The 15,173-nt window shown below is 42.0% G+C and overlaps 1 protein-coding gene across 4 annotated transcripts in view; it reads left to right on the forward strand.

Moving 5' to 3' along the window:
• The first annotated feature begins 782 nt into the window (after positions 1–782).
• Positions 783–15,173, forward strand: part of LOC135518323 (F-box/WD repeat-containing protein 2-like) — a 24,702-nt gene continuing 10,311 nt past the window's right edge. Inside the window, exons 1-6 of one of the 4 annotated variants that reach the window (XM_064943414.1) lie at positions 7,066–9,900; positions 10,153–10,265; positions 10,688–10,974; positions 13,606–13,828; positions 14,093–14,287; positions 14,829–14,962. In XM_064943414.1, coding sequence (XP_064799486.1) covers positions 10,708–10,974; positions 13,606–13,828; positions 14,093–14,287; positions 14,829–14,962 — 819 coding nt within the window. In that variant the 5' untranslated portion in view covers positions 7,066–9,900; positions 10,153–10,265; positions 10,688–10,707. Of the gene's footprint in view, positions 1,225–1,549; positions 1,710–7,065; positions 9,901–10,152; positions 10,266–10,687; positions 10,975–13,605; positions 13,829–14,092; positions 14,288–14,828; positions 14,963–15,173 lie in introns of those variants that run through there. The other 3 variants (XM_064943416.1, XM_064943417.1, XM_064943415.1) reach the window with 3 other exon arrangements.

Genomic DNA, 15,173 nt, shown 5'->3' on the forward strand with positions numbered 1-15,173 from the left:
AACAACCACCTGAGCCACTGCCTGTTCACCCGCTATCATCCAGAAGGCGAGGTCACTACAGGTGCATCAAAGCAGGGGCCGAGAGACTGAAAAACACCTTCTATCTCAAGGCCATCAGACTGTTAAACAGCCATCACTAACATTGAGTGGCTGCTGCCAACATACTGACTCATCTCTAGCCACTTTAATAATGAAAAATGTACTTAATAAATGTATCACTAGCCACTTTAAACAATGCCACTTTATATAATGTTTACATTCCCTACATTACTCATCTCATATGTATATACTGTACTCTATACCATCTACTGCATCTTGCCTATGCCGTTCGACCATCACTCATTCATTTATCTTTATGTACATACTCTTATTCATTCCTTTACACTTGTGTGTATAGGGTAGTTGTTGTGAAATTGTTAGGTTAGATTACTTGTTAGATACTACTGCATGGTCGAAACTAGAAGCACAAGCATTTCGCTACACTCTCATTAACATCTGCTAAACATGTGTATGTGACAAATAAAATGTGATTTGATTGGGACGTTGTGACCTGTAACATGTTATACCTGAGTAAAGGATTATGCTTGAACTTAACCAAACTTTCCGACCTGAGTTATTCACATACACATAAAAACAGGACAAATAAAAAGCACCCCCAAATGATTTATTTTTATTTTTATTCCCTGTTCCCTATTCCCTTTCTGTCACAAAGTGAAATGAATTCACACTCCAGAACAGTAGGCGGACACAGCCCACACAGTTGGTGGCGGCATGCAAGGACACATGCCTTCCGGTCTTGTCTAGAATGGATACAGTAATTTAACGTCACATTTTTGTTATGTGAATTTTTGCTAATCCTAACCTATAATTCTCTTTATCTGCTGTGTACGTTCTAACCTGCTACGTAAAGTCAATTTTGACAAAAACCGTATCCCTTCTAGACAGACCCCTTCCTTCCCGCCTTTGGGACAACAACCCTGTTAGGGCGGAGACAAGACCATATCTGACCAGCTTCACATTGCTTGCAGCATGCTAGGTAGCTACAGTTTTTAGTTAGCTTGGTTCTTATTCTATGCGAATGAGTCTGAGGGCAAAATGGCTACAGCTTACAATATGTTTCAGTCAGAAACGACATCGATTATGGCCGTTGTCGTCGAGACGGTAATTACAGAAATTAGTCCATTTTTGCGCGTTGTGCCAAACTCGTACAATCCGGAGAGAGAGGTGAGTACAGCGTGACTAATGACGTTACGGAGTTGCACAAGTTAACGTTAGCTAAAGTTGCACCAACATTTACTGGTAACTAACTTTAGCTGCAATATGTTGTCTATTAGATAGTTTATCAAACATTGGTGTTTAACCACATATGATCATCTCTAATGTAATTGGCAAAAGTAAGCTAGCCACGTTAGCTTCATGCAATTAGCTTATCAAGCTAGCTAACGTAGCAAGTTAGCTAGCTTACTTTTTGGTTTCACATCTTTGCTGTAGTACGTATGGAAAGCTGGCTTCTTAGGTAACGTGTGTCCCCCCCCTATTCTTTACACAGCTTTGCACAATTATGAATCTGGTGACGGGAGAGGCTATTCGTAAAATCTGCCAACTATTCCTAGTGGCTTCCTCGAGTTTACAAAATGAGAACGTGAAACTGAAGACCAAGGTCGAGCAGATGACCCAGTTGTTTGAAAACAATACCCAGCCTGGTAAAAGTATGCTTATTACGCTCATGTAAAAATGTATGTTGCCATTAGGGTTGGGCGATGTCAACCTTTTGTCTTATCGTGATGAAGTACCCATAAAACATGAATCATGACTAAATATATTTTGTAGACTAATCTTTTTTAGTAACCTATTCCTCTCTGTTGGAGCTGTTGCACGTAAAACGTGTGTGCGCGCGGTAATGCAAGTGACAGTCAAGGATGAGCCCTCGCTGGCTGTTCATATTGTGAAGTGTTGTAAGATGAAATTTATGCTTGATCCGAAATGTGGTCGGAGGCGCCCTGGACGGTGGGACGTAATTTCGAATCCCCCGGGGGCACGCAGATGCCAGATTGAGCTCTGTACCACATCGCTGTGCGCCTGTAATGTTTTGTAAATTTCGGAGGGCTCCGGTTGACAGTAGGTGAGGGCGGGAGGTCCTGTATAAACACAAACTCACTACCTTGACAACTTCCTTCATAACAGCTCTGCGCTGGAGAAGAGCAAGTAGTATGAATGCCCTGGCTTCTGCAGAGGCCATATCACCGTAAATGCTGCACATCAATACAGATAATGGATTGACCATATAGCGCCTTTTACATCACCAAGGGGGAAAGGTGAATACCTAATCCATTGTACAAATGAATGCATTCAACTGAAATGCGTAATATATAATAATATATCCCATTTAGCAGACGCTTTTGTCCAAAGCGACTTACAAGTCGGCTGGGGCCACTACTTTTACATATGGGTGGCCCCAGCGGGAATCGAACCCACGACGCTTGGCGTTGCAAGCGCCATGCTCTACCGACTGAGCCACACAGGACTCTATGCGTCTTCCACATTTAACACAACCCCTCTGAATCAGAGCCCTGCTGCAACTCTGCTGTCCCCAGAACAGGATAATCATTCAATGAGTCACATTTTTGCACAATCTTCCCCTCTTGTTATGCCTAGGCTTCTATACTCCTACTATCATTGAAAAGGGCCTACACTACACAATTTATTTCAGAAGCTGTGCTCAGCTGTAAGTTCTTTTGACTTCTCATTTAAATTTTTCCGTTTTGATATTGTTTGCTCAGTTTCACTTGTTGCCCCTAATATTTGTCTTTCAAAATAAAGCTGTGGTGAAGAGTCTCATATAGACTGACCTTAAGTTCCCATTTGAAAGCTGATACTTTAGGACATAACATAATAGCTTATTTGGGAAATACTCTGCATAGCTTTTGATAGGCTATTTTAATTAGTAGGATTTGGCATTGGTTCCCAATCGCAAGGAGGGGGATGCATGTGTTTCTTTTATAGTAGACTAAGCTTTGCTCAACTCTAAGGTTTGTTCAAACTATTGTAAGATGTATCTATTTTCCTATTGTTTGTTCTGCCGCTCTCATTATTACCGTAGGCCTATCATGTTTTTGGGTTATTCAAAAACAACTTAACTTTGAGAGCTTAGAAGACCGTTAGATAAATTCATGGTTTGATCATGAAGTAGTGCAGTGAGAGAAAGCCAGCATGCGTAAACTGAAGTCCTATTCATATATGTACAGAAAATATAAAATTTGGCTTTCAAAATAATTGGACACCAGTGTCCGCTATAAAATAAATACAAATGTAATAGGATTAGGCTACGTGGCCCAGATCATCTGACATTGAGATGGAAAAAATGTACTTTTTTTTTTTTTTTTTTAGTGGCCCGTTTTTTAAATTTATTATTTTACCTTTAAAATCAGTTAAGAACAAATTCTTATTTTCAATGACGGCCTAGGAACAGTGGGTTAACTGCCTGTTCAGGGGCAGAATGACAGATATGTACCTTGTCAGCGCGGGGGTTTGAACTTGCAACCTTCCGGTTGCTAGTCCAATGCTCTAACTACTAGGCTACCCTGCCGCCCCAGACCCATTAGCGCTGCTTTGATTAAATCTTAGCTATGTCTACATTCTCTTGCATTCTGTAAATTGTTTATAACATATTTATTGAAATATGTTATGCAGTCGATAGCAAAATCATAGGCTACTTGGGATGGTCCTGCTGTGAGCTACCCGGTCAGCTCATTACTGCGTGGTGCCAGTCAAGTTGAAATAGGCTATACATTGTCTGTCATATCACAATGTCGTCGCCATCAACAATAGCTGTCAATCATCTTCGATATCTGATACGATTCTAATATCGCCCAACCCTAATTGCCATATATTGGTAGACTTATTTGACTAACTAAATTAGACAAGTGTCCTGTTCAGCTGGTTTATTTGTACATCAAGATGCCTCATGCTACACAATCAGGAGATCTATAGGCTAATATGTATATTACTCATATTCCTTTCATCTTTAGGTCCTGCAAATTTTTGCAGTAAACCCACAGAGACATCTTCATTGGAGAATGACTCCTCTCTCGGAGACACAGATGGACTGAATACAGACCTCTCCCCAAGAGACACTGATTCCAACGTTGAGCATATGAGAGCTGCTCTGCCTGAGGGCAACGAGAGAGACTGCCATGAAAGCCAGAAAAACAGCAATACTACTAAAGGGACACGATCCAAAGAAACCAAACGCTTCAGGTGTGATATTTGTGAGAAGACCTTCAGCCAGAACAAACGGCTGATACAACACAAGCTAACTCACACAAGACCCTTCAAGTGTGATGTTTGTGAAAAGACCTTCAGCAGGGAAGGGTCACTGGAATCTCACACGCTAACTCACACAAAACCATTCAAGTGTGATGATTGTGACAAGACCTTCAGTCGGAATCGCTTGCTGGTACGTCACAAGCTAATTCACACAGGAGAGAGGCCATTCGCTTGTGGTCAATGTGGCAAAACTTTCACAATGTCTAAGCAGCTCGAACATCACATGTTGCGTCACAGAGAGAAAACGCTCAGTTGCAAAGTCTGTGGAAATACATTCTTTACCAAAAAAGATCTGAAACGACATCAGCTTGTTCATGCAGTGGAGAGACCGTTCAAGTGCCTGACTTGTGGAAAGGGTTTTACAAAAAGAAAACTGCTTATCGAGCACGAGAGAATCCACACTGGTGAAAAACCATACAGCTGTGCTGTGTGTGGGAAGAGTTACACACAGAGTGGTGGCCTGAGTTATCATATGCGAACACATACAGGTGAACGTCCACATTCATGCTCAGAGTGTGGTAAGCGCTTTATAACTAAATCCAGCCTTGAAAAGCACAAGGTAATCCATACAGGGCAGAAGCCATTTACATGTGAGACATGTGGAGCTGCTTTCGGCCATAAAGGAAACCTTGTGAGACACCAAGTGCTTCACACAGGGGAGAGACCATACAAATGTAAAGTGTGTGGGAAAAGCTACCTTCAGTCCACCCTCTTAAAAGCTCACATGCATCGTCATGGGGCAACCAAACCATTTATGTGTGACCTATGTGGGAAAACTTTTATGTACAATTTTCTAATGAGGCGACACCATCTAAAATGGCACACAGCTGAAGGAGAGAAGCAGAAAGAACGAGAGAGAAAAGAGAGAACGAGAACCGCAAGGAGACCGGGAACCTCAACAAAGCCATTCAGTTGTGACATATGTTTGAACGGCTTCAGCTCCATGCTAACTCTGAAAAACCATCAACGAATTCACACTGGACAAAAGCAATACTCTTGTTCCATTTGCGGAAAGACCTTTGCCTATAAACATACTTTTGACTATCATATGAGACTTCACAGTGGGGTGAAGCCCTACGCTTGTAAATACTGTGAAAAGAAATTTGTTCTTAGGCAAGCTCTAGAAGGACATGAGCGAATCCATACAGGTGAAAAGCCCTTCAAATGCAGTTATTGTGACAAGACATTTGCAGTCAACACCAATCTCAAAAGGCATGAGCGAGTCCACACGGGAGAGAAGCCATTCAAATGTGACGTTTGCGGGAGAGGTTTTGGCCAAGCCAACAACGTCAAAGCCCACATGCAAGTCCACACTGGAGTTAGGCCTTATTATTGCAAGAGATGTGGAAAGGGCTTTTCTGACATAAGACACTACAAAAACCATAGCTGTAATGGTGTGGCAGTGACACACGATCAGTCGAACAAATCTTCAGACCGCACTTTCAGAAGTAGAAAGGGAGAAATGCGGTAGAGGCAGGAGTGCTTGCCTTTATGCTGCTGTGATGTCGACTCAGTGATATCTCTATCATTCACAGTGGGGCAACTTCCTGCTTTCAGACATCAGGAACAACAGGGATGTATTCTGCAGGGTGAAAAGTTCTGGGGTGTGTTTCTGGAATGCCACAGCTGTCATATTACATTTCACAACCCAGGCACAAGTAAATTTTCTCCTCACAACCCAGAGCCCCTATTGCCTCATCCTAGTTTGCTCTTACTTTGAGGCATGCTCACATTGGGGAGAGCCTATATGTTTTATTTCTGTTCAGCTAAACTACAAAGCTTATCTTTTTTATTATATTTTTTTTTTGATTGACAGAATTTTTAGGAATTAAGGTGAGCTGTTTAGGAATTGAGGTGTGTGTCTGCGGTAATGCTTGGAGATCCAGGGTTTATGTTCATGAGCCCATTATTTCTGACAGTTTGAATTGTCTGTTTAATATATTTTTTTCTATTGTGTAAAGATCATTAAAACACATACAAATATCAGTACTTTGCAGTTTGTCTCAGACAGGACAGCTTGGTGACACCTATTCAGGTGATGGTGCAGTAGAGGCTGGTGGAAGGAGCTGTAGGAGAACGGACTCATTGTAATGGCTGGGATGAAATAAATTGAATAGAGTCGAGGTTTCCATATGTTTGTTTGACAGCTGTCCATTTATTCCATTCCAGCCATTACAATGAGCTCTTCCTCCTATAGCTCTGCCCACCAGCCTCCACTGCGGTGAGTATATAATTTCTCCTGACTGAGTGGTGAGGTATTATAATTAGGTCAGAGTTCTGAGTTATTTTTCGACTGGTACCTGTTTGGCGACACTTCCCACGTCCGAACCTATATCTGGAATAATGACGGACAATTCCACCATGAACCGTAGCGATTTAAAAAAAGGTGTGTATATATCTAAAATTCCCCGGTGCCCTTTAGCCCCAATAGTGCATTTCACATGCTTCATGCGCCATCAGGAATTTTCCATAAGAGTATGTGACTGACGTCAGCGCTATCACCATCTACTGGTTTTAATGTCTATGATATTGACAGGCTGATTAGCTAGGACAAAATGGTGTGACAGATTTACACGCAAAGTTTGTTGAATTTAAGAATGGGGTGGTAGTATCTAACAATTGCGTTCAAATTCGTCTTTGACACCTTTTTGTCCTAGCTAATCAGCCTGTTAATATCATAGACGTTAAAACCAGTAGATGGTGATAGCGCTGACGTCAGTCACGTATTCCTATGGTTAACTCCTGATGGAGCATGAAGCCGGAAGTATTTGAATATGAAATACACTATTGGGGCTGAAGGGCACCGGCTGAAAAAATTATAATTTTGCTACGGTTCATGGTGGAATTGACCGTAACTAGCAAAGGATCATGGTCGACGTAGTCGTTTTCATCCTGCCCGAGTGAATCTACCATAGCAAACGACGCATTCTTTATCAAAACGGTCCACCAACCACGGATATTCCCCCGAAGTGGGAAAAGCATAGCGAAACAGGCAGACGCAGGTCTGTAAGTCTGTTGCACGGTGGGCTAGATAAATAAAGGTAAAATTAACTAGGCAAGTCAGTTAAGAACTTATTCTTAATTTCAATGATGGCCTGGGAACAGTGGGTTAACTGCCTGTTTAGGGGCAGAACGACAGATTTGTACCTTGTCAGCTCGGGGGTTTGAATTTGCAACCTTCCAAATAAGGTTGCCTTTACACATTGTTATGTATCTTGGCATTAAAACACACCGGTAGGTAGCTCTTTTTGTCAGGTTTGTACTTTCCTCACTGTCAGTGGCACCACCAGTCTTTTGTAATAAGTAGTGTTTAGTTCAGTTAAATTGGTCAGCCAGACATGAAATTGCCAAAAGTATATGTGGACACCTGCTTGTCAAACATCTCATTCCAGAATCATGGGCATTAATATAGAGTTGGTCCCCCCCCCTTGCTGCTATAACAACCTCCACTCTTCTGGGAAGGCTTTCCACTAGACTTTGGAATATTGCTGCAGGGACTTGCTTCCATTCAGTCACGAGCATTAGTGAGGTCGGGCACTGATGTTGGTCAATTAGGCCTGGCTTGCAGTCGGCGTTCCAATTCACCCAAAGGTGTTCGATGGGGTTGAGGTCAAGGCTCTGTGCAGGTCAGTCAAGTTCTTCCACACCAATATTGACAATCCATTTCTGTATGGACCTTGCATTGTCATGCTGAAACAGGAAAGGGCCTTCCCTTTCCTATGACGGTGCCACATTGAGTCACTGAGCTCTTCAGTAAGGCCAATGTTTGTTTATGGAGATTGCATGGCTGTGCTCTTTTTAATTTAATTTGTATTTACCTGTCAGTAACAGCTGTGTCTGAAATAGTCAACTCCACTAATTTGAAGGGTTGACCACACTTTAGGCAATGTAGTGTTCTTACCAACTTGGGAATCCAGGGGGAATTGTAAAAACAAATAATAATAATAATTGTCAGGACAAACCAGTTAACATTGGATTTATCATATGTTAATAGCCATTTGGCTGAAGTGTAAAAATACATAGTGAGCAGAACTAAACCTTCCAATGATCAGCTGTTGACCCTATCATAGAGGGTAGAAACTACACTTTTATTCTCTTCATAATTAGACTTGCTGCATTTGTCCTTCTAGTTTTTCCCTGGTTCAATAAAAAAAAATTGTTCAGTTATTAGCAGCACAAGAGTGGATAATTGTGAATTAAAGTTAAGCAACTTTTTAAAATAAAACCAATACTTATCGGTTTAGTTGAACATCTTGTTCATGTCAGTATGTGATTACTTTGAGATCCTCCATTAATCTTCATTGTGAGTTGATGTTGTTCAGGTGGGTGCCTTCTCCCTTGTTAGTTCAAATGTTTTAAATGAAAGTCAATTAACTAAGACCATACCTAGCTGTATTGGTGTCTATGGGAGACCCACCCATTGTGACCTCTTTCCAGGACAAGACATCCTTAAATCATGCACAGATGCGTGCGACTCTTGGCTGCAGCAAGACATCTGTAGCCTAGATTTACGTTAATACTTCTAAACATAATGTTTTGGGTTCTCATACTTACAATGAGGTTTTGATTGTTTCTTGACCAGTTGCTAAGATTATATTTGTTTGTGATCTTTGCTAAATAACTATTTGGGGTGCGTCAGTTGCTTACACTCGTTGACAGTCTGTAGCAAAAGCTAACCAAATAAGCATTTTACTGGTTGAAGTGTTTATAATGCAGTTGGTTTACGATAGTTACAAACATATTAAGCTTTCATACGGGCTTTAAAATTACAATCCAAAAGTATTATGAAATGCACTCGTAAGCAAAAGGTAAATAGAGGCTTTTTTTTTGCTTGCATTCTGTAAGAACTCGTTCGTGTTCTGTCACCAACTTGCGCGCATCGCCCTCGTGCGGCAAAGTTTGACCACACAGAAAGGGAGTCTTAACCACCCGGTTAAGGCCTGCGTGAACTGTCATCAGTTTTTAAACTGAGGCGCAACATCGCGGGAACGTTTGCGAAAAGACCAGGGCGGGGTTTGAGTAGTCAATGACAGAACGTTCTTCATTACAAATTAATTTACTCAATCTAAAGACCCAGCCCAAAATTAAGCAAATGTCATAAGTAGTTGAACATTTTTTTTATCCAATCTCGTGAAAGTGACAAACTGACACTTTTTGTCGAAAACAACTTAATATCAAAAGAGTGCATTTGATTTGAGACCCTGCACATGCGCAGTTCAGCACGAGAGACGGATAATGTTGTTTCTGAGCATGAGTTTTAAGCTAGCCATGACATCGCCTACAGGTGTGATCGGGGATTTCTATTGGAGACAGAAATTGCTTCAATATAAATACTGTTCTTTCTTTGATATTGTCATTTCTCCACGGTCATTGCCATACGTCCCAATGGTGAGGACGCCCCAAGGATTCTGAATAGCACTAGCAATTTATTCACCATTTTAGTGAAGTTTTAACATTTTGACAAAGGTGAAAGAGATTGACCCGGAACAACATAGCTAAGTAGCCGGAAAGAGGTTTACAGAAATAGTAGTTTGCAAAAAGAGGGATGTATCCAGCTAGATTGGACCTGACTAGGTAACGTTGTAAAAGTATTAATCTACGTTTAGGTAATAAGTATATCCTATGCAAGGTCTTTGGTGGGTGTAATGCTTAGCATTACCTAACATTTTAATTTACATTCTTCGGAAACAAGCAGGTTCCCTCAGTCCAGCTAGCTAACGTAATGCAGCTAGCCAGTAAAGCTAACGTTTTTGTTTTTCTTCAGCTTATAAACTAACGAGTTGACATTTGCTAAATGTACTTTTCTGACTAAGTGTTCTATTGTAGGAGTTTTTGTTTTGTAGAATGACAGGCCAAGAATAAGTTTTTCTGTCCGCATTGGCTAGCTAGCTTGTGAGCTAGCATAATACCTCTCACCGATACGGGTTCCACGGGAAATGGTACGTTTTGCTAGCTTCTGTATTGTACTATTTACCAACTAGCAAGGTGTATATACCACTTAAGTTAGTTTCAGTGGTAAGGTATTTAGCAACTTGGCTAACTTTGTACACTAACGTTAACTAGGTAACGTTATCTGCATAGCTAGTTACATTCCTTGAATTTTTACCGTTGCCCGTTTAAAGTAATAGCTAACTAGCTAGATAACTTTACTTAGAACAGCAGTTTTTCTACTCAATACAACAAAAGCAATATTGTGTCTAACGTTAACTAAGAACTCATTTCGCCCTAAACATTGATCAAACTAGGCTTAAGTAAACTATTTGAAGTAGACGTTTACTGGTAGTGTTCCAGACTGGCAAAGGTGATTTTAAGTAGATAATGTTATGTAGTTAATTATCATTACTCAACCCTGAAACCGCAGGTCGACGTTCTCATGTGCCCATGGAGAAGGCGGTCTTTGAGGGGTGGCTGGAGTCAGTCTCCGCCTCTTTCCTCTCGCTTAGTGACCAGCAGCGCAACCAGTCCCTGGACCAGCTCATCTCGCTGAGTAATGCTGTCCAGCTCCGGCACCTGTCCAATGGGCTGGAGGCGTTGCTTAAGAGGGACTTCCTGCGCCTGTTGCCCCTGGAGCTCACTTTCTACCTGTTGCGGTGGCTGGACCCGCAGACCCTGCTTACCTGCTGCCTGGTGTGCAAGCAGTGGAACAAGGTCAGGCTCTCTCGCTCTGTTGGCTCCCTGGTGATGGTTGGCTCCCTGGTGTTTAAGCAGTAGATAGAACCAAGTTCAGAATTCATGTTATATTCTTTTCACACCATCGTGCTGTCTAGCCCAATATTGGACTATAGGCGCCTATAATGTTAGTCTTTAGTACAACGACTTTACATGTTCAGTTTAATGGGTGAATTGGCTCTTGAACCTAAAACAGCCAAATACTTCATCTAAATGTGAATCTGTTCTCAATTGCGGTATGGTTCTAGATATATAAATCCCTCTACATTCATATCACTAAATAATTTCACAAATGCAAAATACACACTTACTCTAAACTGTTTTCATACAGTTGCATCCAACAGTATTTTTTTATTGAAAACACGTTTGACGTCTTTCTTCCATTTACACTCAGGTTTTCGGAGAAAGCTAATTAGCACAGGTATTCCATTGTCTTCAGTCTGTTTTCTTAAAACAAGCGCAGTAACATGGAACAATTAGTCTGTGTGGGAACCCTATAAAGGTGTTTCAATTGAACCTTTTTGTTCTTTGACAATGTTTTCTCAACGATATTAAAGATAAGGTCTTTTATTTTTTCAAAACGGTACCACAAGCAATAATATGTTAATGTTCAGTAAACCGCCACTCTCTTCACAAAACCTCCCCCTACAGAAGACTCCTTCGTCCGTTGACTTTTATGTGTAATGGAACAGTGATCAAGGGCTATGTGCTGAACCGTACTGAGCTGGCTCGGTTATTTTTGACGCACAATTGGTCTAGCGTCGTCCGGGTTAGGGAGGGTTTGCCCGGTAGGGAAATGCTTGTCTCATCGCGCACCAGCGACGACTCCTGTGGCGGGCCGGGCGCAGTGCGCGCTAACCGAGGTTGCCAGGTGCACGGTGTTTCCTCCGACACATTGGTGCGGCTGGCTTCCGGGTTGGATGCGCGCTGTGTTAAGAAGCAGTGAGGTTGGGTTGTGTACCGGAGGACACATGACTTTCAACCTTTGTCTCTCCCGAGCCCATACGGGAGTTGTAGCGATGAGACAAGATAGTAGCTACTAAAACAAATGGTTTACCACGAAATTGGGGAGGAAAAAGGGGTAAAAAAATATATAACTATATTTTCAGCCCGGGGCTAATATTCTAAGAGTTGATCCGGGCTGGGCCGGCATGAGTTCATGGTTCGGGCAACATAGTAACCAGTTTATGACCAACGCTTGGCCGTGGCTGTGTGAGAAGATCACCAGTATCTCTCATATAACTAGAATTAGCTAAACATTCTATGATCTCTCCCCCTCTGTTGATAGTTGAGCCTGCAACTCATCTCTCCAGTGTTGCACTTCATTTATTTCCTTACAGAAGCGCGAAGGGTTCTGAAGGAAGTGCAGCACCCTGATAAATTTAAATACATTTGCTAAAATTATAGAATTACTGCTGTCTGTTAATGAAATAACTCCGAATAGCCTACTATACCATTGGAAAGCCATTTGCTTTCCAACCTGTGTTTACCCTCGATTGTATTTGAAATATTGCAAAAGGCCCGTTTTGTCATTTCAGACAGATTTGCCATTCCTTGTTATTGGGCTACACCAAGGTTAAAATAAAAAAAAAGGGTGAATTCATTAAGACAGCAGTAATTCTGTATTTTTGGCAAATGTATCAGCGGTGCGGCACTTTCTTCAGAACCCTTCGCAAGGCTATGCTTCTATAAGGAAATAAATGGTGAAGTGCAACACTGGAGAGATGAGTTGCAGGCTCATGTCTATAAGAGCAGAGAGAGAGATATCATAGAAAGTTAATCTAATTCTCGTTATCTGCGATACTAGTGCGCTTCTCACACAGTCACGGCCTAGCGTTGGTCTCAAACAGGTTACAATGTTGTGCAAACCATAAACCCAGTACGGCCCAACCCGAACTCATAGAATATTAGGCCCGGGCTGAAAAACTACTTTACTTTTTTTGTGGGGGAAGGAGAATTAACAAAGAGGCAACTCGAATGAACTTGGGTTGCTTTTATTATGATTTTTACATTGAAAAAGTTGAATTGTTCCGGAACAAAACAGTCCAACACGGAGAGGTGCCTGATTCTGTTCTGGCAGGATCCGTCTCAAATTAAGCACTGAGCGGGACCATACAAGTATTGCCCTTCTCATTAGTATTGTGGCAAGGAAACAAGACATGAAGCAGATATAACTTCTTTAGGAAAACCAACCTAATGTTGGATGCACATCAAGTTGTCATCCAGATTCACATTGATTTATTTTCCAAGCTATAGCACACACTATTTGTCATACAGCAGGTTTTTAAACAACAGAGTTTGGTCTGCTTTGTGTTAACATTTTCCAGTGGAAAAAATATTGCGATACTGGTTTCATCACAGCCCTAATGCCTAAAGTGGTTTCATTACCACACCATGATGTATGAAAGTGGTATTTTGTTACAAGCTTGTGTGCAAGCATTTGAATAAGGCAAAGGTCTCCCACACGTGACACTGATATTTTTACCCCGTTACTGAGGTTCACTTTCATATTGGCTCTTCACATTTTGTACCTTTCCCCCTAAGATTTGCGTCTGTTATCTGGGTTTCTTTGTCCTCTGTGGTTTCGGTTGAACTTTGACATCCTTTCAGGTGATCAGCGCGTGCACGGAGGTGTGGCAGGGCGTGTGTCGGGACCTGGGCTGGCGCATCGATGACTCCATCCAGGATGCGTCCCACTGGAAGGGTGTCTACCTCAAGGCCAAGCTGCGCATGATGCAGCTGAAGAACCAGGAGGCATTTGAGACGTCGTCGCTCATCGGGCACAGTGCCCGTGTCTACGCCCTCTACTACAAGGACGGCCTTCTTTGCACAGGTAGGTTGTAGGCTTATGGTCATTTTGGGGTGTAGTATTCTTCTGCCATAATGTTGACTGGACGGGCCTCTTAATTTTGTCCTCTTTGGCTTTCTGGGTTGAATTTAAGGTTTTGGTGTGAGTGTTAAGTGTTTTTCTGTTGTGCAAAATGGAATATCTGTAACAATTGCTAGTTTGCTAGTGATCTTTTGTAGTCTGTTAAAATGATGTTGCTGTTAAACTCTGTGTAATTCCTTATTGTAAAATTCACAAATTATTTTGAAGGCTCTGATGACCTTTCTGCCAAACTGTGGGACGTACGCACCGGGCAATGCATCTACGGCATTCAGACGCACACCTGCGCCACGGTGAAGTTTGATGAGCAGAAGCTGGTGACTGGTTCCTTTGACAACACCATTGCCTGTTGGGAGTGGAGCACGGGGGCCAAGATCCAGCAGTTCCGTGGGCACACGGGTGCAGGTCAGGGGACCCCTGGGTCGTCTCGAACCTTCCCATTTGCTGACTTGAGGTGTTTTGCAGATCATGCGTACTGTGTCCAATTCCTGACATGAAGGGATATTCCACAATAGTGGCATAATGAACACGCTTTGGTTTTTTACAAAATGTGTCCATATGAGCCAACTTGTGAAGAAATATTTAATTCTGAGGTTTTCTGATAAAAGGTGTGTTTTGTGGGCATTGTAGTATTGCAGTCTTTCTCCCATACTTTTATATTATGCCTGGTGGTTCCTAGAGACAGCTGACCTCTGCTGATCTGTGGGGTTTTGATTGACAGGCAAATATAAACTGATTTTATGCATGAGCTGCCACTCCAAGTAGCCTCTGTTGCAGAGAAATTGTCAGTCTGTTTTCAGTATTCTAGCATCAAATGTTTCTTCACATATCAATCCTTATATTTCTTATGTTACATGGAGAAAATAACTTCTAAGTATATGAATTATGTTGCATAGCCCTTTGGATTGGTGTACTAACGCCAGGTCTCTCTCCTTGGCTCGGTCAGTGTTTAGCGTGGACTACAATGATGATCTGGACACACTGGTGAGTGGCTCGGCCGACTTCTCTGTGAAGGTGTGGGCGCTGTCGGCAGGCGCCTGCCTCAACACCCTGACGGGACACACCGAATGGGTCACCAAGGTAAACTCTACCAATATGTCCTGAATTACGTTCATGATTGCTGCTCAACTGCAGATTGTTTTGAATCAGAACGTTATATCTACATGTTTGTGGGGATCCGTTGAGGTCCTGGGGCAGAATAGTGCAGAATTACAAGTCTTGATCACATGATAAGTAGCAATTTTTGGATACAAGGTGATTTGTAGATCACTGATTGGGTACGTAGTCCTGA

The sequence above is a fragment of the Oncorhynchus masou genome, chromosome 28, assembly GCF_036934945.1.
Source record: "Oncorhynchus masou masou isolate Uvic2021 chromosome 28, UVic_Omas_1.1, whole genome shotgun sequence".
In the NCBI taxonomy this organism is placed as follows: domain Eukaryota; kingdom Metazoa; phylum Chordata; class Actinopteri; order Salmoniformes; family Salmonidae; genus Oncorhynchus; species Oncorhynchus masou.